The 25,701-nt window shown below is 36.1% G+C and overlaps 1 protein-coding gene across 1 annotated transcript in view; it reads left to right on the plus strand.

The window, feature by feature from the left end:
- The window catches only part of CLPX (caseinolytic mitochondrial matrix peptidase chaperone subunit X), a 41,423-nt gene extending 18,511 nt beyond the window's left edge, over positions 1-22,912 (plus strand). Inside the window, exons 4-14 of the mRNA XM_045810608.2 lie at positions 811-965; positions 2,512-2,671; positions 4,469-4,510; positions 9,744-9,920; positions 10,545-10,709; positions 11,545-11,633; positions 12,620-12,784; positions 15,978-16,277; positions 17,945-18,037; positions 19,835-19,941; positions 21,183-22,912. Of these exons, the coding sequence (XP_045666564.1) occupies positions 811-965; positions 2,512-2,671; positions 4,469-4,510; positions 9,744-9,920; positions 10,545-10,709; positions 11,545-11,633; positions 12,620-12,784; positions 15,978-16,277; positions 17,945-18,037; positions 19,835-19,941; positions 21,183-21,273 (1,544 nt within the window). The 3' untranslated portion in view covers positions 21,274-22,912. The remainder of the gene's footprint in view (positions 1-810; positions 966-2,511; positions 2,672-4,468; positions 4,511-9,743; positions 9,921-10,544; positions 10,710-11,544; positions 11,634-12,619; positions 12,785-15,977; positions 16,278-17,944; positions 18,038-19,834; positions 19,942-21,182) is intronic.
- Positions 22,913-25,701: the final 2,789 nt, after the last annotated feature.

Genomic DNA, 25,701 nt, shown 5'->3' on the forward strand with positions numbered 1-25,701 from the left:
AGGATATTCTATAGCTGATGCACTGACACTGAGACACCCTTTTACCCACACCTTTATTTTTTAATTTAAAAATTTTTTTTGCTCTCACTTTTAATTGTTCCTGTGTTGTTTTCAAAAGCTATAGGATTATCTTTAATAAAGTCAATATGCGTAAGGATGTTATTTTGTTAGTTTCTTAGTGGTTTTTAGATCAAAGAAATAGGAATTAAGTGGAGTTGTTAAAAATGAAAATAAGGAAGGCATGAAACAATTTTACATATTTACCAAGTCAAGGTCTTAAAAATGATGATAGGTTTGAAAAGAACCTAAAGAACATACATATTTATATATATGTATGTGTGTGTATATAAATATATATATATATATGTATATATTTTTTCACATTTTTAGGGATTGAAATTGATTTCTCTCTTTCAACTCTGTGTATATTTGAATTTTTTCATAAGAAAATGTTGGAAAAATAGAAGAATTTACTTCTCACAGTTTCTTTATTCAAGTATTTCAGTAAATGATTAATATTTTTATAGTGGTTATTTTCTAAATTAAATTTAATGAATGGGAAGTTGAAAGAAAGTCAATATCACAAAATGAAAGAACCTAGTAGAAGTGAACAAAATGTGATTTACTGAACTCATCTATTTGTGTCATCTATCTTAGGTATAAACTAAGTTCTTTGTTGTCGCTAGTGGAGTGAACTACAAGCCTACTTTCTGTCAAGTACATAGTTTTCATTTACAGTGAGTCACTAAGGTTAAAAACACTATTTAAATTATTTATTTTTCCTCTGCTGACCTTTCTTTCCTTTTACAGCATCCACCCGTTTTGTGAAGTGTGAAAAGTGTCATCATTTTTTTGTTGTACTATCTGAAGCAGACTCAAAGAAAAGCATAATTAAAGAACCTGAATCAGCAGCAGAAGCTGTAAAATTGGCATTCCAACAGAAACCACCTCCTCCCCCCAAGAAGGTATAGGTCTTAGCTCAGTCCTTTAAGCTCTTTATCTTGGAAACATTTCATTGCTCCCCTCTCCCAGTTTATATTGGATCTTAATACTAGTACCTAAACAAGTATTAAATTCTTAATATGGACTATATCTGGCTAAATTCTTTTTGATATTTGATACTTGAAATTTAGGTATGGAGTCCATTGTTACTTTCCCATGTTGTGATTATGGCGTTCAGTAGCAATGGGATATAGTTGGGTGATTATTAAAGTAGCATTAATACTAAATTAATCTAAAATGATACCCATAAAATTGAGCAGCTAGGGATTTCTTTTTCTTAGTTTGGGCTCCTAAATAACACGAGCCTGCAATTTCTCCCCATAAATTAGTCTACTTTTTGGATAAAACAGCCTCAGTCTAACAATGGAAGCAAGTAATTTTTTCATGGCCAGTGTGCCAGGGATGTCCTGTATAGCACTGTGGCTTTTGTGGTGTGAGCTCCTTCTAAGAGTCTCAGACAGAGTGTGATCTGGCCATATGAAGCATGGCAGAGTATATCACCAGCTCCATTGGGTTCTTGCACACTTTGATTATTTCTTACCCTCTGCCTCAGTGTAGCTTCTTTCTGCTGTGTTAAGACACCAGTGCATTTATCTCTACCTCCAAATGTGCTGTGGCAGATTGAATAATTCATGGATATAATTTATAAGGAATCAAGAATAATAAAAAACCATAATAAAATGCATGTGGTCAGCAACTAAAGAATTTGTTATATAAAAATAAATAATAAAAAATGCAGCTATTAACCTTTATATCCTCCACTAATTTGGGTAGATTTTAGGCATCAGAGTTTAAAAACAGGCAATTTAACTATCTAAGAAGTTAGTATTAACAGTTAATTTCTATTTAGTAAAAGCTGAAGGAATTTACCCCAGGTTCCAGGCTGTTAGCAATATCCAAGTATCAAACAGAGCTTTAGTTTCCAATAGTAAAGTTTTTCAGATTGCTCTTTAGATAAATGAGTAGCTTTAAAGTTAATGTCTGAAAAAACTGTTTGTGAATATTCAAACATACAGATGCTGGTAATGGCTTTGATTATATAATGCTTTTTTGAAAATTGTAGTTTTAGAGTATGTTATTTTTGTGAAGAATATTATTCCTATGATTGAGAGAGGTATAGAAAGGATTTAATGATTTACATTAATGGTGATATCTTTAGACCCATGGTCGCATATGTAGGTATTCTAAGTGACTTTAATAATTAACTTTTAAAAATTAGGACTAGGATTAATGGCATTGTGTATAGAATAGAAATCGACAGGACATTAGAAGAGTACAGTGATACTTTGTTAAGCTAAAGAGCAAATGAATTGTGTTTTGTCTGCTTAGGTTTGGGGCCTCTGAGTCATTGTTACATAGGTATCATACCCTATGTATGATTTTGTTTTTGAAGAGTCTTTGTTCAAATTTAAAACTGTAAGCAAATATGCTCAGTGTATAACTTCTTAACGTGTCTGTGTTTTTGTGTGATAGCTCATAGTAAGTTATTCGTAACTAATTATTTTTCAGATTTATAACTACCTCGACAAGTATGTTGTTGGCCAGTCATTTGCTAAGAAGGTGCTTTCAGTTGCTGTGTACAATCATTATAAGAGAATATATAACAATATCCCAGCTAATCTGAGACAGCAAGCAGAGGTTGAGAAGCAGACGTCATTAACACCTAGAGGTTAGTATTTTGATAACTGACCAAAATAGAGATTACTGTGTTTAGAGGTAATCTTTATTTGCAACCCCTTGCTTTTGTCCGAAAATGCTTTTAGTATAGTACAGCATTTTTCAAAGTGCAGGCCTCTTCTCATTAGTGGATCATGAAATCATTTTGGTAGATTGCCAACAGCATTTTTAAAAAAAGTTAATAGGTATGAATAGAAAATACCAGAGTACATTAACTTGTAGTTATATATTCTTTCATAAAACTTCTATTTTCATTTACATGTGCATGGGTTCTGTGTGACAGAGTAAAATGTATTTCTTATCAAGGGTCTCAGTGAAAAATGTTTGAAAGTCACTGGGGTAGAGATTGAGACACCGTCTTTGAATTCAGACTTCACCACAATTAGTTCCTCATGACCGGATCATGTGTCTCCATCAGAGATATATGAAGATAGATGAGAATGGTCACAGAACATATCCAGCATTCTTTGCTTTTTAGGTCTCAGCTACAGAGTGTAAGGTTAAGGGCGGATTTGTGTAATTCCTATATTTTGACGGTAGATTCTAATATACCAATACATTATATAATCTCAGTTTACTGTAGATAATAATGTGTGTTATATTAATAGAAAGATATTATTTAAAAATACTATGAACAGGGACGCCTAGGTGGGTCAGATGCTTAAGCGTCTGCCTTCGGCTCAGGTCATGATCCCAGGGTCCTGGGTTTGAGCCCCTCGTCAGGCTCCCTGTTTGGCGGAGAGCCTGCTTCTCCCTCTCCCTCTGCTGTTCCCCCTGCTTGTGCTCTCTCATTCTTTCTGTCAAATAAATAAATAAAATCTTAAAAAAACCACTATGAATAGAGTAAAATGCAAATTTTTAAAAGTGTGTTTGTTTTTAAGTGGCCAGGACCCCTGATTTCATTTTTTTTTTCTTTCTTTTTTTTCTTTTTTTAAAGATTTTTTGTTTATTTGAGAGTGAGAGAGAGAGAGCACTAGAGAGAGAGAGAGCACAAGCATGGGGAGTGGCAGGCCGAGGGAGAAGCAGGCTCCCCGCTGGTGAAGGAGCCTGATGCAGGGCTCGATCCCAGGACTCTGAGATCATGACCTGAGCTGAAGGCAGACGCTTAATCGACTGAGCCACCCAGGTGCCCCTGTAATCTATCATTTTACATTCTTTAAGTCATCCTTTTACAATGTGAGGGAATTCTGCTAAATATTTACATTTATAAAACTATAATATCTTTTGATTACTTTTGGCAACTGACTGGCTCAAAAAAGACAACTTGTTCACTTTGAACTTACTATAAAATAGGTATGTGGTAGTATCAGTTTTTTATTTTTAGAAAGTGTAAGTCATGATAAAACATGGAATCTTCAGTTTATATTATAGAGTCCAAATAGCACTGTCTAGTGATGAAGCAAAACAATTTTTTTTTCTGGTCCCTTCACTCAGCAAATCAATAGTTAAGCCATTCTAGGTACTGGGAAAGCAGATGGTTGTATTTATGGTCTGATGGGTTTAAATTTTTGTTGAAGACTTAAATAATTACTACCCTTTTTTAAATACCAACTTAGTATTTGACAAATGTGAATGTTAGCAATTGGGCATCCATCATTAACATGTTTGGGTTTTTTAAATATAGAAAGGATGTAATAAATAGATTCTTTTATACTGTGAAAAGCTACAAAATAATGAACACATTGTTTATGTATATTTGGAAGAGGGCAAGAAGTGAGATATTCCTTGTTTGTTCCTCTAAACTAAACAAATATATATTTTAATGTTGTCATTTTATCTTCTTTCTTAGAGTTAGAAATAAGAAGACGAGAGGATGAGTACAGATTTACAAGTAAGCGACCTCTCCTCAGATCCTCCTCTGTAATTATTCTTCCTTTTGAGATTTACCTCGGTGAAGTATGTCAGCAGTAGTAATGGTAGACATGTATTTGCTCATGTATTACCAAGAAAGATATTGTATGTTATATGAACATGTTTATGATACATGGTATATATAACTTTGGAACAGTTTTCATAGCTAGTTTGTGTAGTTTGTATATGTTGGGTTACTTCAGATATTTGATTTTATTTTTTCTTTTGTGATATTTCTTAAAGCATAATGCAGAGAAATAAAATATATATAGTTTTTTTCTTCATAAATATAGACCTGCATGCATATTAACAGGAGTTCTATTTTTTTTTATATCTGTGGCTTGCTATTTTATCTCCCCCCCCCCATACAATTAGAATTGGCATGCTTATATGTGATAGAAATTTTGAGGGAGTCAGGTTATCTTTCAGCTTCCATTTGCCAGAAACACTGATTTTTTGGGGTATTTATGAAACTTGGTATAGCCTTACAAATTACAAATAAGCCCCAACTCACTGTTTCCAGCCCTGGATTGCCCCTATAAGCCTCACATGGTCTGATGGAGGGGGTGGAAAGACCTGATATCCTAAGGATTGTGGCTTTTCTGATGTCTTGCACCCATTCCTTTGGAGGTGGCTACTTAGTTGCTGCACAGATGGTAACGGTTCATAAACAGATTCACATGGCCTTTTGTTTCAGTAATTAAAATAACGAACAAAAAATAGATAAACCACTATGAACACTTTTCACTTATAAGTCTGGTACTTTCACATTTACCTTTGAACCAAAATACATTATTTTGAAAATTAATTAATTTAGGGAGTGCGAATGACCCTGGGGAGGGAGGGAGAGGGAGAGAGAATCTCAAGCAGCCTCCGCACCTAGCACAGAGCTTGCTGAGGGGGTTGATCTCATGACCCTGAGATCATGACCTGAGCCAAAATCAAGAGTCAAACACTTACTTGACTGAGCCACCTAGCCGCCCCTGAACCAAGATATGTATCTACTGTTTGAAGTATACTATTTATGCAGGATGAGCCACGAGAACATAACTAGTTTACCAACTCTGGCATGAGAGCTATTACATGTAATAAAATTGTATTATCTCTAGTTACACTTAAATTGTATGGAAATAATGATTATATTATGCATGGTAAGATTATATCATGCATGGTAGAGGGGCACCTGGGTGGCTCAGTCCGTTAAGCGTCTGCCTGTGGCTCGGGTCATGGATTGAGCCCCACATTGGGCTCCCTGGTCAGTGGGGATTCTGCTTCTCCCTCTGCCTCTTACTCTGCTCTCGTGCTGTCTCTCTCTCACTCAGATAAATAAATAAAATCTTTAAATACAATGCAGTAGAGTTAGATTATATATAAGAATATAAGATCTAAATAATAAACTTTAAGCCCATGTATATTTTATATTTTCTAATCCAAAAATATAATCAATTGTGCTGTCAATACTATCTTCATAAATTTGAACAGATAGCTAGTGAAACTAGTATAAATTAGTAAAGAAAAATCTGTAGTGAGTATTTTGAAAGAAGTATATGTAGTGATTTAATGTAACTTAAATGTTAACAAGTAACACTTATGAACTTAGGTAAGAGCAATTTGTAATTGTATATATTGATTGACTTGGAAAGTAATACTTTGAAAGCCTAAATAGAATTTATTTTCATGTATAGTTTCATCTTGTCCTGTGTGGGGTTTTAGGTCTAAAATTAGGGCATTAGGCCAAAATGATATATAATCAAAATATTCTTTTAAGTTTCTTTTAGAAATCACATGTAAGAGATCAATATACTACTCTCAGTAAGACTGATAGGTTTTTCCCATCATTGGAACATGTTTTTCTTCAGTCGAGCACCAGATGAAACAATTGGCTTGGATTTGGGCTCCGTTATACAAATACTTAAGCGTTAGGAAAATAGCAATACTGATAGCAAATTCTTTTATAACATTTACAACTCTGCCTGTCACAGTTCTAAGTGTTTTACATATTTTAACTGATTTAATCTTCCTAAAACTATGAGACAGAAACTATTCTTTTCACACCCATTTTATAGATAAGAAAACTAAAGTGAGGAAATTTTAAGTGATTTGTCCAGGGCCACATGGCCAATGCCGATGAGCTCCATGCAACTAACAATACACTAGTCTGCTCACACATTATAGAGAGCTGCTCATGCATTGAGAGAGATGCAGACACAGACTAACTGAAAGGACAGGAGAGTTATTTTAAGTTTACTCTGGAGCATATTTTCATGAAATGGAATGACAGGGATGCCTGGGTGGTTCACTTGGTTAAGCATCTGCCTTTGGCTCAGGTCATGATCCCAGGGTCCTGAGATTGAGTCCTGCATCAGGGCTCTTTGCTCAGCTTGGAACCTGCTTCTCCCTCTGCCCCTCCCTCCACTCTTGCACGCACGCGCACTCTCTCTCTGTCTGTCAAATAAGTAAAGTCTTTAAAAAGGGGGGGGATGACAAACATGTACTATTTAAATTATTCCTCTTTTTGTTTTTTTCAAAGCTTTTTATTTATTTGACAGAGAGAGTACAAGCAGGGGTAATGGCAGAAGAAGATGGGGAAGCAGGCTCCCTGCTGAGTGGGGAGCCTGATGCGGGGCTTGATCCTAGGACCACAGGATCATGACCCGAGCGGAAGGCAGACACTTAACCGACTGAGCCACCCAGGTGCTCCTGAATTATTCCTTTTTAAAAAATTTAAATCAGGGTGCCTGGGTGGCTCAGTTGGTTAAGCGTCTGCCTTCAGGTCATAATCCGGGGGTCCTGGGATCAAGCTGCGCATCAGGCTCTCTGCTCAGCGGGGTTAGGAGGGGGGAAGGTCTGTTTCTCTCTCTCCCTCTGCCCCTCCCCGCACTTGTGTGTGCTCTCTGTCTCTCTCTCTCTCAAATAAAATCTTTAAAAAAAATTTTTAACTTAAATCATCGTTTAAGTTAAATACATTTATTCTGTGACTCACTCTAGTTAATATGCTTCTTGCAATTTTGTTACAGTTATTCACCTAAATAATTTTTTCCCCATTGGGCCAACCTACACTCAAGCCAAAGCCCTATATTATATTGTCACAATTTCTAACTAGATTTTGGTGAAATAAAAAAAAAGAAATTTTTGTTTACTAGGGACAACTAACCAAACTCATGTAGGAGACAGCATTTTTTTTCTTGATGTGGATCAGAATAAGGCACAGCATTGTGAATTATTCACTAATAATTAACCCTCAAATGTAGCACAATTTAAAATGTTAATTGAATTCCTATTTCTTAAAAAAAGATTTTATTTATTTATTTATTTGAGAAAGAGTGAGAATGGGAGGGAGAGGGAAAGAGAATCTGAAACAGACTCTCTGCTGAATGCAGAGCCCCATGCGTGGCTTGATCTCACAACTGCGAGATCATGACCTGAGCCAAAACCAAGAGTGGGGCACTTTATCGGCTGAGCCACCCAGTTGCCCCTTCAATGCCTATTTTTGATGACCAGAATAACTGTTTATGTTAACTGTGACCCTAGGATAATTTGAAAGTACCAGCCAGATGGAGTAGGACCATAATACTAGTTTTATCTGCTGAACATTTATCCTTTGGTTTGATGAAAATAGTAGTGCATTGGGAAGTACTGATATTCTTTTTTTTTTTTTTAAAGATTTTTTGAGATTGAGAGTGCGAGCATGTACGTGAGTGGGGGGAGGGGCAGAGGGAGAGGGAGAGAATTCTCAAGCAGACTCCCTGCTGAGCACAGAGCCTGACACCCCCCCCCGGGGGGGGGGGGCAATCACAGGACCCTGAGATGATGACCTGAGCCGAAATCAAGAGTTGGCCACTCAGCCGACTGAGCAACCCACGTGTCCCGAAAGTACTGATATTCTTAACCCATTTATTAGAAACAAACTAAAAATAAATCTAGAAAACATAAACAAATAGGATATGAACACAGATACCTCAAATGCTGAGAACCAGGAACAGTATGGATTCACAAGTCTGGATAATTGAAAAGACTGTTGGAATTCTTTCCTTCAGCTGAGAGTGAGAACAAAGTTGTCTTGTTTTTAGGCACCCATTGGATAAACTGATAGTTTACCAGCAGTATCTCTCCCATCTAGCTAAGCATTGGGTCTCTAATAAAGGGACTGGAAAGAGCCATTTAGAGATCCTATGAAATAAAAAATTCGGGTAGAGCCAAGGAGTCTTACCATATTTGATTTCTCTGGTAGACTCACAGAATCATTTTTAGATGTGAAAGAGACTGTAGAAGTCATATATTGTCTTGGTATTTTCACTTAATAGTAAGGAAGCAGACCCAGTAAAGTTAAGCGATTTGCTTAACATGGTCAAAAGACCATGACAGAAAAAGACTAGGACCCAGGTTCCCTCTTTCCCCATTCTAATCTTGGTTCTGTTACTGTGTTCAGTGTTTTTTCCTTTCCCTATAGTCCTGTTTCATTTGTACTAAAAAAATCTATATATATTTGTTTGTCTTTTAAGGTGCCTCCAAATCAAGTGCATTTTATTCTTCTACCTTCCAACCATGTGTTTGAAATTGATAGGACAGGTATTGTTGTCATTTTATAGGTTAGGAAACAGAAATACGAAGTTTATATGATTTGCCCAAGATCATATAGCTATTTAGACACAATGGAAAAAACAAAGCTAAAGCTTTGTGACCCCCTAGCGCTGTTCTCTGTCCCTTGTACTGCCTTCCTATAAGTGAAAGGGCATTCCTCATACAGATTTACATAAGGGGAATGAAAAGAATACATTTGCTTTTCTTAAGGTTCTCTGAAAAATCATTGCATGTTTTACATTTGTTAATAGATAATTTGAGGTTTTCTTCCTTTTTAGGTAAGACAGAATGTCAAAATATTTAAGTTTTTCTTTTTTCTTTTTTTTTTTTTTTTAAAGATTTTATTTATTTGACAGAGATAGAGACAGCCAGCGAGAGAGGGAACACAAGCAGGGGGAGTGGGAGAGGAAGAAGCAGGCTCATAGCAGAAGAGCCTGATGTGGGACTCGATCCCAGATCGCCGGGATCACGCCCTGAGCCGAAGGCAGACGCTTAACCGCTGTGCCACCCAGGCGCCCCTAAATATTTAAGTTTTTCTAAATACGTGACTAGTCTTAGATTTAGGGTTCTGTTGGGCATTTTTTCAAGTAAAATCAAATGAAGCTCTAATAGTGTCTTCGGCATTCTTTTAGAATTGCTTCAGATCGCCGGGATCAGTCCACATGGTAATGCTTTAGGGGCGTCCGTGCAGCAACAGGTAAACCAACAAATACCTCAGGAAAAGCGAGGAGGTGAAGTGTTGGATTCTTCCCATGATGACATAAAACTTGAAAAGAGTAATATTTTGCTGCTTGGACCAACTGGGTCAGGTAAATAACTTCCTGAAAAAATTACTCGTTTAAAAAAAAATAGAATGTGAATGATTCTGTAACCTCTGCCTTGTGATTGGGGGACTTTGGCCCTTGAGAAGAAAATCGGAGGCCAATCTTGGGAATACTTATCAGTATTTCTGCACAGGCTTCAGGCTGAGTTTGAGGAATTGATATTGCCCTTTCGGCCAATCCCTAACATCTTTTTATTATTATTTTTTTAAAGATTTATTTACTTTTATTTATTTTAGGGAGAGTGCGTGCATGTGTACATGGGGGGGGGAGGGGAAGAGGGTGAGGAAGAGGAAGAAAGTATTCAAGAAGACTCCTACTGAGTGCAGGACCTGATGTGGTCTTGGTCCAGATGCCGGGACCCTGAGATCATGACCCGAGCCAAAATCAAGAGTCAGAAGCCCAACTGACCGAGCCACCCAGGTGACACCAATCCCTAACGTCTTAATGAGAGTAATAAAAATAACATACCATTAAATCTAAATAATAGTAAAGATGTACAAATAATTTTTTATTATATACTATTCAGATTTAGTTTATCTTACATTTTTGTAGAGAAATTGTATATCAACATATCTTTAGTAAACTTTTAGTTGCTGTTTCTATTTGTAGGTAAAACTCTGCTGGCACAAACTCTAGCTAAATGCCTTGATGTCCCTTTTGCTATCTGTGACTGTACAACTTTGACTCAGGCTGGATATGTAGGTGAAGATATTGAATCTGTGATTGCCAAACTGCTCCAAGATGCCAATTATAATGTAGAAAAAGCACAGCAAGGTATGTTTTCAGTATAGCTTGTCTGTCCCCAGATGTGGTCTATTGGGGAAGCAGTCTAATATTAAGAAATATAATTCTTGTTTTGAGTCAAGGAGTAAAATTCTGTAATTGTATAATGATAGCTATGTTAAACATTTTCTAGCATACTAAAGGCCACAGTTTGCTTTTCCTTATTGTTGTATGATGGCTACTAGGGTGAAAACAGGCCAAATTACTATTCAGTTAGATCCTTAATGCTATCGTTGTTTTTTTTGTTCTGACTCCCCTCTAGACTCCTAATCCTGGGGTGGGGTAGGAGAGGGGTCAAGGACAAGGGTGGGAGAGTGCACGAAGAATCTGGAAACAGATTAGTTTGTTGACCTCCAGGATATCATAGATTGTGCATTTCTCCTTTCCCCATCTATCCTCTGTCCTTGTTTACATGAAGAGCTTGACAACTGCCTGTTCAAATCCTTTAAGACAAGAGTATAGATGGGAAAGAGTAAACTAAAGTTTTGCTAGTACCAGCACTGCATACACCTCATGCTTCCCCACTATACCTCTATCTCAGGTTCCTAGAATAAAGAACCTGAAAACATTAGTGGGGTAGATAAATAATGTCAGAGAGAATTGGTTATCATAACCAAGTGATACTCTATAAAATGGATTATGAAGAATTTACACAAAATTATGAATGGGAGAGACAGCAGTGTATTTTTATGAAATTAAGCTTTGTATATGTTAAGTGTGAAAGATTGAATAACCTTGCTCTCTAGCTACCTAGTCTTTTAAAACTGAGGTTATCTTGTGTATATATCTTTTTCATATTATAAATAGAATCCTCCTTAAATTATAGGAATTGTCTTTCTGGATGAAGTAGATAAGATTGGCAGTGTGCCAGGCATTCATCAGTTACGGGATGTAGGTGGAGAAGGCGTTCAGCAAGTAAGCAGTTGAATATTTTGTTCAAGCCCACTAAAAGGAAGGGAATACATCAACCTCCCAAATATTGTACGTTTGGTTTCACATTCAATTAGATTCTATTTTGTTTATTTCTTCCATCCCAAACTCCACATACCATTTTAAAGTAGTTCAGATCCTAAGAGAAAGCTGTTGGTGATTTTAAGTACCAAATTACCTTTCTTAGGAAATTAAAAATATTTGAAAGGATAGAAAAAATGAAATTTGATTTTTGTTGATTTTATTCTTTAGAGGCCCAGTTAAACATTTCTAGAAGACTCTTGAGAGTTCTGGGTCTAACTAAACATAAATGAAGTATGTACATGTTATCTTATTCTTTTCACTTAGATAATAGGATAAAATATATAAAATCGTGTTTCATTCTATGTAAAATCATAATTCAAGTCTTAATGATCTATTGGCCAACTTGACTTTTTATCGGTAACTAATTATGACATGAAGTACAGGGTAAGGAAAATCGCTTTCGTTTTTATTTTGATCAAGACATAGAGAGGTCACACTTATAAAATGTGCTAGATAATTTTTTTATAAAAGTATCTCAAAATATAGTTAGTCTCAGAGTTTAAGACAGGAATAGAATAGAATTGTAATTTATATGAAAAACACATCAACTGTTGTCAAATTTTGAATGTTCCCGCCATGGTTGGCTGCCATCTTACAGAGTCATAATTCTATCTTTAGGTCAGAATTATGTCTTTATCATCAAAAGCAACCTTTCACGTTGACTGTTTCCTGAGTACATCAGGAGTCTGTAACAATTCCAAATAAATTTACAAATTATTACTATGATAGTACATTAGATTTTCATGTTAGTTGTAGAAATGTGGGAGTTTTAATTATGCTCATTGACCATAACCACATATTATTTTCCCCTTTGAATCCCATTTTCTAAAGTATAATAAATAATACAGTTATACAATGATGCTGTAAATTATTTGTTCTTTATTTAGGGGTTATTAAAACTACTAGAAGGCACGATAGTTAATGTTCCAGAAAAGAATTCCCGCAAGTTACGTGGAGAAACAGTACAAGTTGATACAACAAACATCCTTTTTGTTGCATCTGGTGCTTTCAATGGCTTAGACAGAATCATCAGCAGGAGGAAAAATGAAAAGGTGAGTTTTTCTGAAGGGTTATAGGGTAGAGCATATTTGAAGTTATAGAGGATAGTTTCTGTTCTCATACCTGCTGGCTGCCAGCTGTGGATTTTTAAGAGTTAGGTTTTCTAGATCATACCAGAAATGTATTCCTAGTTTTTTTGTTTTTTAATTTCAGAATAGTAAATTGAAAGATTTCTAAAGATCATCTATTTAAAGAGCATTTTTAAAGTTTAACTTATTTTGATTTTATATTTTATCTGAGGACTTCTTTTATAATTTGAGGTAGCTGCATCACATCAGTAAAATTTCTGTTCAGGCCTTTTGCTCAATTCACTGGAGCCCAGTAAAGAGCTTGTCTCCATTGCCTCCGCCCAAGAGTCTTATCGGAGATCACCTCTGACATTCACAAAACGAGGGAGCCAGTTTGGGGCTTGGGGGAAGGGTTGTGATCCCACTTAGCTTTATGGATGTTTTTTAAACAGACTTGATTTTAACTTAAATGGCCTTGATTTTCACTGGCACTTATTTCTTCATATCTGCAAGGTACATGCCCAATACTTATTTGTTGATTACGATAAAATGTAATGTCAACATAGTGTCAAGAAGCCCAAAACACACCAGTATTTTCCATGTTTTTGTGTTTTACATAATAGCTAGCTACAAATGATTTTGATTATATAACATAACATTCTGTCTGGATGAATATATCATAGATCAACTCTGCTACATTGTTTGCTTCAAGTCTCTTTGGCTTTGCACCCACTAGTTTAAATAGCAGTTTATTAGCAGTAAAAAAATAATAGTGCTAATGGGATGGTTGCCTGTGGTAGTTCCTTTGGATAGCCTAGATAAGAAAACTCTTGTATGAATACTGACTGAGCCACGTAATGCTGTTATTCCTTAGTACCAGGCCTTACTCAGCATGGATAAAGTTAGATTTTAATTTTTCATATTAGTTAATTTATGTTATTCTTGCTTTTGAAATTCTGCATGAATTAGCCTAACAAATTAGAAAGAAGAAATTATTTCTTTGTATGTGAGAGAGGGAGGGAGGGAGATAACTTTATATTCAAAGTTCTGGGGGTGCTTGGCTGGCTCCGTTCTAGAGCATGCAACTTTTGATCTGGGGATCAAGAGTTTGAGTCCCATGTTGGGTGTAGAGTTTACTTTAAAAAATTCTGTAACCAAAGACAAGGACCATGTTTGATAACCTACTTAAAATTAGTGCTTTCAAAAAGAATTTGAAGCTAGGAACATGTAGAAAAGAACAATTAAAAGTAATGTTGAAAAAGAGATCAAACACATAGAAGGCAGGTTTAGGTCCTAGGTCATTTGAACTTCTTAATGAAAAGTAGGGAGAAATCATGGGCTCTAGTTCTTACTACCTTAAAGGGGAAGCGTATGAGGTCTTCAGGAGAGACAGATTAAAAAAGAGTTTGTCATATCGATCTTTATGGAAAAGAGAGAGATGTAAGAGAGTCTTCAACAGTGATTTTATAGAGAATTAAATACGTCCATGTGGCTGGTTTTTTTTTCTTCCTTCAGCCCTTGTTGGAAGCCAAGGGTACAATATTAAATAATACACCTGTGTTCCAACCGTATCAGACTGCTTGTGCTCCTAAGTTTTATTCCTCTTGCCTTTGCTCATGCCCTCCCCTACCTCAATCCAGTTGGCAAATCTATGTTCATCTTTTAAGACTTGTTGAAGCTTTCTTGATCACCTCCCACCCTCCTTCCCCAGTATGTGCCTCTTTCCCTCCTTTCTACTGCTACAATTTCCTGGACGGTTATCCTTCATTGCACCTATGATACTTGAATTCCTTCATAGCTTCTCACTCTAAATAAGCCCCTTTAGGGTAATGGCTGTCTTCAGGTTTGTGTTTGCAGTGTTTTATAATAATGCTTTGTAAATATTTTTATATATTACAAAAATAAATATATTTTAAAATTATATATCCTTATATATATAATAAATGCTTAAATTATTGAATGGAAGGTATCTTTCTTTCTGATATACTATCCATGTATACAGCTTAGAGAACCAGAGGAATGAATTTTTAACTTAGGCTATTTTCTCACAACCATGAGCTTCTTTTTGACAAAAGCTGTATGACATGTCAAAATTAAACTTTCTGACAGTTGCCTAGGGTATAGTTCTTTTATACTGACTAAAGCAAGATCCATACACCTTAGATGCCCAGCCTTTTTTTTTTTTTTTTAAGGTTTTATTTATTTATTTGACAGAGAGACAGCCATCGAGAGAGAGGGAACACAGCAGGGGAGTGGGAGAGGAAGAAGCAGGCTCCCAATGGAGGAGCCTGATGCGGGGCTCGATCCCAGAATGCTGGGATCACGCCCTGAGCCGAAGGCAGATGCTTAACGACTGCGCCACCCAGGCGCCCCATCCAGCCTTTTTTTTTAAACAATGGGTGTGTGGGTGTGTGTGTGCTTTAAGATTTTATTTTATTTTTTAAAGTAATCGCTACATTCAGTGTGGGCCTCCAACTCACAATCCTAAGACCAAGAGTTGCATGCTCCACCAGCTGACTCAGTCAGGCTCCCTGATACCGACTCTTGCAGCAAAGTTAGCATTTGTGTTTAATGTCATTCTTATATGTTTTTTAATAAAATAAGAATTATTCTAACTCATAGGTTGATGTGTGCAACCTCAAATCGTGATTTTAATAGAATGCTTAGCAGTGACTTAAGACACTCGTGCATAATTTCCTTATAAGGCTGCTTGTTCCATAGGCACTACTACTATTTATAATGTTACAAAATTAATTTTGGTTACAAAATAATTACTGTCTCCGTTTTAACAGTTCTTATATATTTTAGAAACCAGGCTAGTCTAGAGGTTCAGAAAAACCCTATAGCATCATCATCTGAGTTCTAAGGGACCTCCCTTCATAGTTTTTACCAATCTACTTTTACTAGAATTCATTCTTTGAGAGTTAGTTATTAAATGGTGTTTAATTCTCAGTTCTAAAGGCAGATAGGCCTGAATTCAAATCCTGACTTTACCACTTACAGCAAGGGGAACTTGATTAAGGTATTTAACCTTTCGAAGCTCATTTTCTTCATTTGTAAAATGTGAATGATGATAGAACTCTCATCTATTGCAAAGCTCACATGAGACATGTATGCAAAGTACTTAATACAATGCAACTTCATTCTGCTATTTTTAATATCTGTCTTTTGTCGGTAGTATCTTGGATTTGGAACACCATCTAATCTGGGAAAAGGCAGAAGGGCTGCAGCTGCTGCAGACCTTGCCAACCGAAGTGGAGAATCAAATACTCACCAAGACATTGAAGAAAAAGATCGATTATTACGTCATGTGGAAGCCAGAGATCTCATTGAATTTGGCATGATTCCTGAGTTTGTGGGACGGTTGCCTGTGGTAGTTCCTTTGCATAGCCTAGATGAGAAAACACTTGTACAAATACTAACTGAGCCACGTAATGCTGTTATTCCTCAGTACCAGGCCTTGTTCAGCATGGATAAGGTTAGATTTTTATTTTTCATACTTAGTTAATTTGTGGGTTTTTGCTATTGAAACTGTGCATATATTAGCTTAACGAAAAGCAAAAGCAGTCCTGCTTATCTGGAATACCAGCCTGTTCCTCACTAAGTATGGATCCAGGAATCACGGAAGGCAGATTGTGTTATAGTAGACATTTAGGAGTTGGCTTTATTTTTTTCCTAATTAAAATCATCATTGAAGTTGAAGCCCAAGGCTATATGTAGAGAGAAATTATGCCAGTAGCCTTCTTTCAGTCCCTTAAGTCAAACACATAGGATTGTCCTTTCAGCCTTAAAATTTTAAATGCTTTTGCTGCAACATACTGTGTATACTTTTATATACTTTTGTCTTAAGTTCTGTCACCGTCCACATCTACTTCTCTGCACCTAGACATCCAATCCCACAAGCTGACACATCTGGTCACATAGCATGTATTTTGGGTTTTATGAACTTAGTGTTTCTAAATACTAGTTTCATTCTCTTCATTCCACTACCACTACTTCAAGCTCCTTTATCATTCTTTAATGAATGATTATTTTTTTTACTTTATTTTTTATTTTTACTTTTTAAATTTTACTTTTTTATTTTACTATTTTTGTTTTACTTAATTAAGCTCCTTTTAAAAATTTATTTTGTTTTATTTTACTATTTTTATTTTTAATTAATAAAGCTCCTTAATCGCCTTGACCCATGCATTTGGCTCCTAAAAGGTTTCCCTGTCTCAAGTCTGTTTCTGACCACCACCATCAAAATACCATTATCTTCCATTTTACTTCCAGAATGGGTCATTTTTATTTTATTGAACATAGTGCCCAGCAAATAGATTTTAAGTTCTTAATAAATATCTGGTGAAGGAATAAACACAAAGCTAGTTATTTTACTCTTCTCCTTAAATCCTTCATTGGTCCGCTTGCTTTGTTTAATGCCCCCACATTGCTGTTCCCCTAGCACCATACACAGTAGGGGCCCAATAAATTTTGAATAAAGTCCTAGAAAGTCCATGTTCATCTAGAAAACCTCTTCAAGGACTAATGACAAACTTGTGATTCAAAACACTGTTACTTCTCATAGGCTAATTGACAGAACAAGTGCTTGGAGGCAAGACCACGAGAGATAATAACCTTGCTTAAATTTTACATTTTTTGGAAGTGGAAATTAATAACCAAAATTTGCTTAATACCAAGATCTTGTGAAGTCTGATGTTCCAAAGTATTTTGATGTTTTTTAGTATCTTAATAAAGTATCAGTAATTTGAACACTGTTTTGAAATTTGTGGTAATTTAGAGAGATCTGTCTGAAGTTTTGCCTTCGTTCTTTAGGATGAGAGGGTAAGTAACACGCAAATGAGTGATGAGTGTTTTCTAGGAAGAAAGTGAAGGTCAAAAAATGCTTTAGTCTGAAAGGGTATAGGGTGAGTCAAGACAGGAAGATCCCGATCCTGGGTTTCTAAGTATTAGTGAATCAGTGTACTTAATCTGCTCGACCTTACTTCTTCATCTGTAAAGTTAGGGCATTAGTACCTTTTTGTTCTACAGAGACTAGGAATGATGGTAGTTAGTAACAGTTAATAAATCAGATGCTATGTGGTTATATTAGGAAAATATAATCAAGTATTATCTAAGTTCTCATTTCTTTTTATGTATTTGTAGTGTGAACTGAATGTTACTGAGGATGCTTTGAAAGCTATAGCCAGATTGGCACTAGAACGAAAAACAGGTGCACGAGGTCTTCGGTCCATAATGGTGAGTTGGCGTTATACAAAAACTAGATTATTTTCTCGATCGTGGTTTTGCAAACATTAAGCCCCCATGTTATTTCTTTGGAAATATATCTAGAGAACTGGCCTGACCCTGTTTCTTGTGATTTTTTTTTTCTCCATAGATTATATTTTTCTTTATTATAAAAAAGGAACTGTAAAGTGATTGCAACAGGGGCATCTAGGTGGCTCAGTTGGTTAAGCGTCTGACTCTAGATTTTGGCTCAGGTCATGATCTCAGGTTGCCTGCTTAAGATTTTCTCTTTCCCTCTCCCTCCCCTCCTCCTCTTTCTCCCCTCCAATAAATAAATAAGTAAGTAAGTAAGCATTTGCAACAAAGGACACAATACCATTAATGAAATAAAATCAGGATTCTGGGAAGGAAAATTCAGAAAATTTTACTCAGGCCTTTTGACTAACCTCCCCAAAGCATGTTCTAAGACCCATTGAAATCCTTATTCTTGTCTGTTTGAAATTAAATTGCAGATATCATGATATTTTTTACCCTTAAATTCTACACTATGATAAGAACTCACTATTCTTTCTTCTCCTTCCTTCCTTCCTTCCTTCCTTCCTTGAGAGTGAGCAGCAGGGGAGGGGCAAAAGGGGAGGAGGAGAGAATCTTTTTTTTTTTTTTTAAGATTTTATTTATTTATTCGACAGAGATAGAGACAGCCAGCGAGAGAGGGAACACAAGCAGGGGGAGTGGGAGAGGAAGCAGGCTCATAGCGGAGGAGCCTGATGTGGGGCTCGATCCCATAGCGCCGGGATCACGCCCTGAGCCGAAGGCAGACGCTCAACCGCTGTGCCACCCAGGCGCCCCGGGGGAGAGAATCTTAAGCAGGCCCACACCCAGTGTGGATCCTGATGTAGAGCTCAATCTCACGAGCTGAAATCTGAGTTGGACACTTAACTGACTGAGCCACCCAGGCACCCTGTGAACTCCCCGTTTTTTGTTTTGTTACAAATTCTAGAGACCCAGCCTATTTTCAGCCATCACCTACTTTCTTCTTTGTAGTGTTCTCTTCCCTACTTTCCAGGTCTGGCTGTACAGTGGGTTACTGCTTTCCTAAGTGCTCCCAGAGCAATCACTTGTTCCTGTTCTCTTTTAAGGATTTCATTGTCAATTATTACTTCTCTCATCTCAGTAGGACTTTTTGATTGGAACTACCCATTTATCACAGTCAGTTTGAGATTATACTCTCTAATGAAGTCCTAGACTTCAGGTGTTACTGATTAAAGACAGATTTATAAGCATACAAACTACAAGACTGGGTCATATTGTTAACCTTTTAAAAGAAATTTTATGTACCCAACCAGTATTTTCCTTAAGATCTGCAGCCCTGCTGAAACAAATGCTTGTTTGAAGTCATAGTTCAAAATTGAAGAGTTTGGTAGAGATGGCTTAGGATTAAATCATTTTCAAAGTAAGGATTACCATTTGAACTCTTTGGTAATAGAATATACCAAGAATTCTGAGTAACACCTGAATCCAGAAGTATGGTCTTACTATATGTGCATGGTGGCCTAAGTAGACAGAGCTACAGATAAATAGCTTTCCCTTATAGAATGAATTCTCTCTGAATTTAGTTAACAGCTGCTTTAATATGAAGAATATGAAAGCTTTTTATATTGATTTTTTCCAACCTTCAGTTCTTGGTACAAAATAGGGGTTCAATAATATTTGTTGAGTTAATGAATTTGATTGGTGGCCTATAGAATGTTAACTATTTTGTATGTAACCTCAGTTTTCCTTATAATGCATTACTTTTTATCTCTTTAGGAAAAGCTGTTACTAGAACCAATGTTTGAAGTTCCTAATTCTGATATTGTATGTGTGGAGGTTGACAAAGAAGTAGTAGAAGGGAAAAAGGAACCAGGATATATCCGGTAAAGTGTATTGTCAAGCTTGAACAAATCTAAAAACTTAAGATCAGCTGTTTATTGCTGTGGTTTATTGGTCTGTCACAAAAATATAAGTGTCCTTATATTCACAGGATGCAGTAATCTCATAAATTTTCTGTAGAAAAGATGTTCTAATTTTGGTTTATAAAATAAAATAATAGTATTTTGTGAGTCTTTGAATATTGATCTTCAAAATTAGCCTTCCCCTAAGGAAGAAGTATCAAAAGAGACATAAAGTCATCCAAATGAAGAGATTTAAATGAACTTTGCTCCTAATTCTGTCATTTATGAATGACTTGTTTCAGCTCTTTAATAGAATTCTTTCTCGGCTGTATCATGTCGGTTGACAGATTCGACATGTCTTTCATTGCTTCATTTATTTATCCCAGGGGTCAGCAGAGTTTCTTGTAAAGGGCTAGGGGAATACTTGAGGGCCATACAATCTGTATTGCGGCTACGTACCATTGCCATCAGAGCACAGTAGCAGCCATAGATAATCATAAATGAATGAGCATGTCTGTGTTCCATTAAATCTTTATTTAAAAAAACAGGTGATGGGCTTTATTTGGCCAGCAGGCTGTAGTTTACTGACCCCTGATCTAGTCAATGAATATTTATTATACAGTGTTTGACAATAATGTTACATACCAGAAATTTCTGTTTTAACTAAGTCATAAGGTATATTATGTTTTATGTTTGCTTACCTTCTGAGATAACTTTAGGAGGTAGTTGATTGATTAGTTATTCAGAGACATAATCTTTTATTGGTTAATGACAATATGTGAAGAAATTATAGTGGTCTAATTATAATTTTGACTAATTTGAGTCAAGTCAGATTTGGTCAGAAGTTATTGACTTCTTGACTCCAAATATATGCTAAATGTCAAGCATTTGAGTTGAAATAATAGATTCTACTTTTTTGGTGAAGAAATGGATTTCTTAAGACTTCGCAGTTGAAGCCTTTGTTAATTTATTTCAGTAATAAATTTGTTAGGGAAAGTATTGGGAAAATTACTCACAACTCTTGGTTATGCAGGCTTAATGTTTCCTGTATTTCACCACTAAGCAATATGAATATTAAAAGTGCTCTTAATATTTTCCTTTTTGGGGTGTTTTTTCTAGCTAGGTGGATTAAATTATTATTTTGAGTCTAGAGATCATGTTTCCCCCTAATTTTTATTTAAAAAAAAAACAAAAACAAAAAATCTAATGGCTTTTTATGATAGGGCTCCAACGAAAGAATCCTCCGAAGAAGAGTATGACTCTGGAGTTGAAGAAGAAGGATGGCCTCGTCAAGCAGATGCAGCAAACAGCTAAACTGTCAGGCTTCTGTATATAAAACTTTTCCTTCTTTTGTTTATGATCGTAACTGTCTCTACAGTCTGACATTAAAAGCATTGGATCTATCTTGGATATCATACATGGTCAGAAGCTTTTAGGATAAAAATCAGATCATGTATGTTACGTAACATCACATTGATTTATACAGAGGACATTATGTGGACTTCAATGATACAATGTTCAGAGATAAAATGTACATTATTTTGGTTGAGTTTTTTAAAAATATGCTTTAACAAGATTCTTAGGAGTTCCTTTAAGCAATGCAGGTGTTGCAATAACCGTGGATTTTACAATAATGTTACTCTACAAATGGGAAAATAAATTCTTTAAAATTAAAGATGGGGATACCATTTTTTAGTTTAACCTTTTTCTACCCATATCTGTTACCTGAAAATATTGGAATTTTACTCATCTTAAAAATTGGAATAGGTAGTCTCCAAGTAGTTAAAAATTTCATGGAAAAAGTACCCTGAAGAACCATATTTTGCTGATTTATTTAGCTATGTTCTTAGTCTTATCTGCTAATGCATGATACCAACTTCCCAATCTGTACTGTAGAAAAGGCCGTTCCCTTGCTGACTTGTCCGATTTATTTTCTATCTTTGATCCATTTTAGTATGTATGATGAGTGTGGCAGATGGAGTTGAAGTCTGCCTAACTTCAGGAAAGCACCATCTAATTCTAAAAGTATCGTGCAGCATCAGTCATAGTAACAGCCATGAGCTAAACTAGCCTAATATTGTGCACTTAACTAAAGTGCTTAGCTAGTTTTGTTTTCTATTTTGGTACTGGATATTTGTGTAATTCCTTGGTTTCGTAGAACATTGAAGAAAATCTATGCTTTGCTATCAGCAGAAATGAATGTGTTCACACTAAAATATAAGTTATTAACCTCCATTATATAATAAAACTAAACAGTGGGGGAAATTTGGAGGGGCTTAACAATGAAAGTTATTTCATTTGATTTTATAAATATTAAAATATTTGGGTACCTTTTAAGCTGAATAATGATGCAACTTTCCGCACTATGCGTTCAGTTCAACCTCATTGAAATTGTTTAAATCAGAGTACATTTAAATATTTGTTTTCATTATTTGGTTTATAGATTCTTGAGTTTTCCTTTTACCCCCTTTTTCTTAGGGAAAAAACTTTAAGCTGTTAGCAAATTCTAAATCGTTTTGATGAAAAATTTGGCTTTCTGTGATGTAATAAGAGATTTGAGATATCTATTTATGGCTGGGTAGGACCAGAAATGTACTTTTGCAGAGTGTTTAAGCCTGGTTGCTATAAAATGGAACAGAAACAAGTATCCTTCTTAGTCTCTATTAATGGTTAAAGTACTTCTCAGGAAGTCTTCCATATTATAACTGTTCATTATCTTTCTCTTATAGCATCATCGTTTTCCTTTTTGTAGAGTGAAAATTGGAGTAGCTACTAAATATATTAAGGGTAATCCTCCAGAAATGGACTGGGAGACATTTTAGTCACAACTTATATTTGGTTTTGGAAGTTGTTAACAAAGCATAATTGATGTTTTTAAATCAGAGTATAACTACAATTTGTATCTTGAAACTTATGTTTTGGCATTTGAATAAAACAAAAGTACTAAATGAAAGCCAGTGTGGTGTTATGTCCATATACAGTGCCATTTTTAAAAGGACACAGATATCATGAGCTGCTTTATTCTAGTGATTGGTTAATCCTTGGCACTTTCATATCCAATAAATTCTCCTAGTTGTAGATTCCACAGATAAAGTTCTGTTATTAAAGTTTATGTTAAACATTTATTGAAAACCTCCACTTAAATGTCCTGCATGGGCCCCACACTAGATTAGACCAAGTTTTTCAAGAAGATTACTAGTCTACTAGGGGAAGAAAACACAAACATCCGTGCATCATAATAATGGAAATGAGGTAGATATCAGGTATGGTGACACAAAAGGGGGTGGCCCAGATGGGTCTGGAAGATCAAGAAGGAATTTGCCAGAAAGAAATAATGAAAATTAAATCAAGATCTTGTCAAATGTGAAACAACTAGGGAGATTTAGGAGTTAGTTGAGAAATCCTAAGCTTATTTTTCACATGTCTTTTCAGGTATACTGCAAGTTCCACTAGGGTGAAAACTATATTCTGTTAACTATAGTCAGCACCTACCATAATGTCTCCCATATTGGGTGCTCCAAACATTTTTTTTTTTTTAAAGATTTTATTTATTTATTCAACAGAGATAGAGACAGCCAGCGAGAGAGGGAACACAAGCAGGGGGAGTGGGAGAGGAAGAAGCAGGCTCATAGTGGAAGAGCCTGATGTAGGGCTCAATCCCATAACGCCGGAATCACGCCCTGAGCCGAAGGCAGACGCTTAACCGCTGCGCCACCCAGGCGCCCCGCTCCAAACATTTTAAAACAATATCTTGTAAGCCATGTTAGGTTGTAATTTTATGCAGAAAATAGTAGGGCATTATTAAAAGGGTATTAACCAGGAGAGTTGCCCATCATTAGATGTGTATTTTAGATTGTTGGGAAGGGAAGGCTCTGAGGAAAATGGAGGGGAAATGACTAGAGGCCTCGTTGTGGACAGTCCTCCAGCACTTGGCCCTCTCTTACCTCATCATTTTCCTCCTGTTTTTCAGATGAGTTCTCATCATGCAAACAAAACTTTGAATTCACATCCACTTCACAGTAAACTAAAAGTTGGTTTTCCTGTTTCCAGTTCCCTTTCAGACTTAGATTCTGGGCGAGATGAGATGCTATTGGAAGGTTTTGCACAGGGAAATATCTGACCTAAGTTTTAAAAGACCACTCAGGTTGCAGTATAGCGGACTATAGAGGAGCAAGGATTGAATCAGACACACTCAGGTCTTTTTTATTTATTTTTTTATTATTTTTTTAAAAGTTTTTTTTAAAGATAATGGATTGGACTAAGGGTATAGTAGTGGAAGAGTAGATGGGTAGGTATTTTGCATATCTGGAAATAAGTGGTATCCCATGTTCTTCAATGGGGAAACTCAGTATTATAAAGGTGCCTATTAACCCTATATTGATTTATGAATTTAGTATTGCAATAAGATACCAAGAAGTTTTAAAATTGAAAGTAGGGAAATAGATTCTAAAGTACATAAGGAAAAATAAACAAGAATGAAAAGCAAAATGATAATGTACACTCATAGTGCTTACTGTATGTCACTGTGTTCATTTAATGGAACTCTATGAGGTAGGTGCTGTTACCAACCCCTATTATAAATAAACTGAAGCCCAGAGTGCTTAAGTAGCTTTCCCAAGGTCACACAACTAGTAAACAACAGCCAGGATTTAACCCCAAGTAGACTGGTTCCATAACCTCTCCACTTAACACTGAAAGAAGAATGAGGAGGGGGGCGCCTAGGTGGCTCAGTTGCAGGGTCCTGAAATTGAGCCCCACTTTGGGCTCCTTGCTCAGCGAAGAGTCTGCTTCTCCCCCCCCCCCGCCCCTCCCCTTCATGCTCTCCCTCTCTCCTCTCAAATAAATAAAATCTTAAAAAAAAAAAAAAAAAGTGCGGAGGGGCTCCCTCTTCTATTTAAAAAACTTCACTGAAATATAAATATAGGGGCACCTGGGTGGCTCAGTCAAGTGTCTGCCTTTGGCTCAGGGCATGATCCCAGGGTCCTGGGATCGAGCCCCACATCGGGCTCCCTGCTTCGCTGAGAGCCTGCTTCTTCCTCTCCCACTCCCCCTGCTTGTGTTCCCGCTCTCTGTAAAATAAAATCTTTAAAAATATATATACATATAAATATAAAGCTTTAAAAACTTTAGTGTGTACCAGTGCATGAATGAATAGACCAATGGAAAAGGAAAACCAGAAATATATATATGAGAATTTAGTATTGGAAAAGAATGAAGCCAAATATAGGAATTTAGTATTGGAAAAGGTGATACTTCAATTTAGAAAAAGAATATTTAGTAATAAATGGTATTTGATGTAGGAAAGATGTTAGGGTTCGAAGCCAATGGTCAAGAAAGAATTCTTGAGACATCTTTGGTGCAAAAAGATCGTTTTATCAAAGCATGGGGACAGGACTCATGGGCAGAAAGAGCTGCACTGGGGTCATGAGTGGCCCATTACATACTTCCAAGTTGGGAGGGTTAGGGATAGGGGAAGTCTCTAAGGAATCTGAAGCAAGGTTTTCCGGACCTTGAGGGGCTATTGGGAAAAGTCATTTATTACTGTCTAATAAAACCTTAGTCATGAAACCCTTCAGATGTGTATCAGTAGGTCATATGCTTGCAGGATGATTGCCAACCTGCATCTTGGGGAGTAGAGATAAAGGAAATTTCCAAAGGTATTTTTATATGTTAAAGTAGACTTACAGGATTCTGGGGGGTCGGGCTAAAATTGCCTTTTGTCCTTAGCAAACTATTAACATC

This window comes from Ursus americanus, chromosome 28, assembly GCF_024610735.1.
Source record: "Ursus americanus isolate L20-20 chromosome 28, mUrsAme1.1.p, whole genome shotgun sequence".
Classification (NCBI taxonomy): domain Eukaryota; kingdom Metazoa; phylum Chordata; class Mammalia; order Carnivora; family Ursidae; genus Ursus; species Ursus americanus.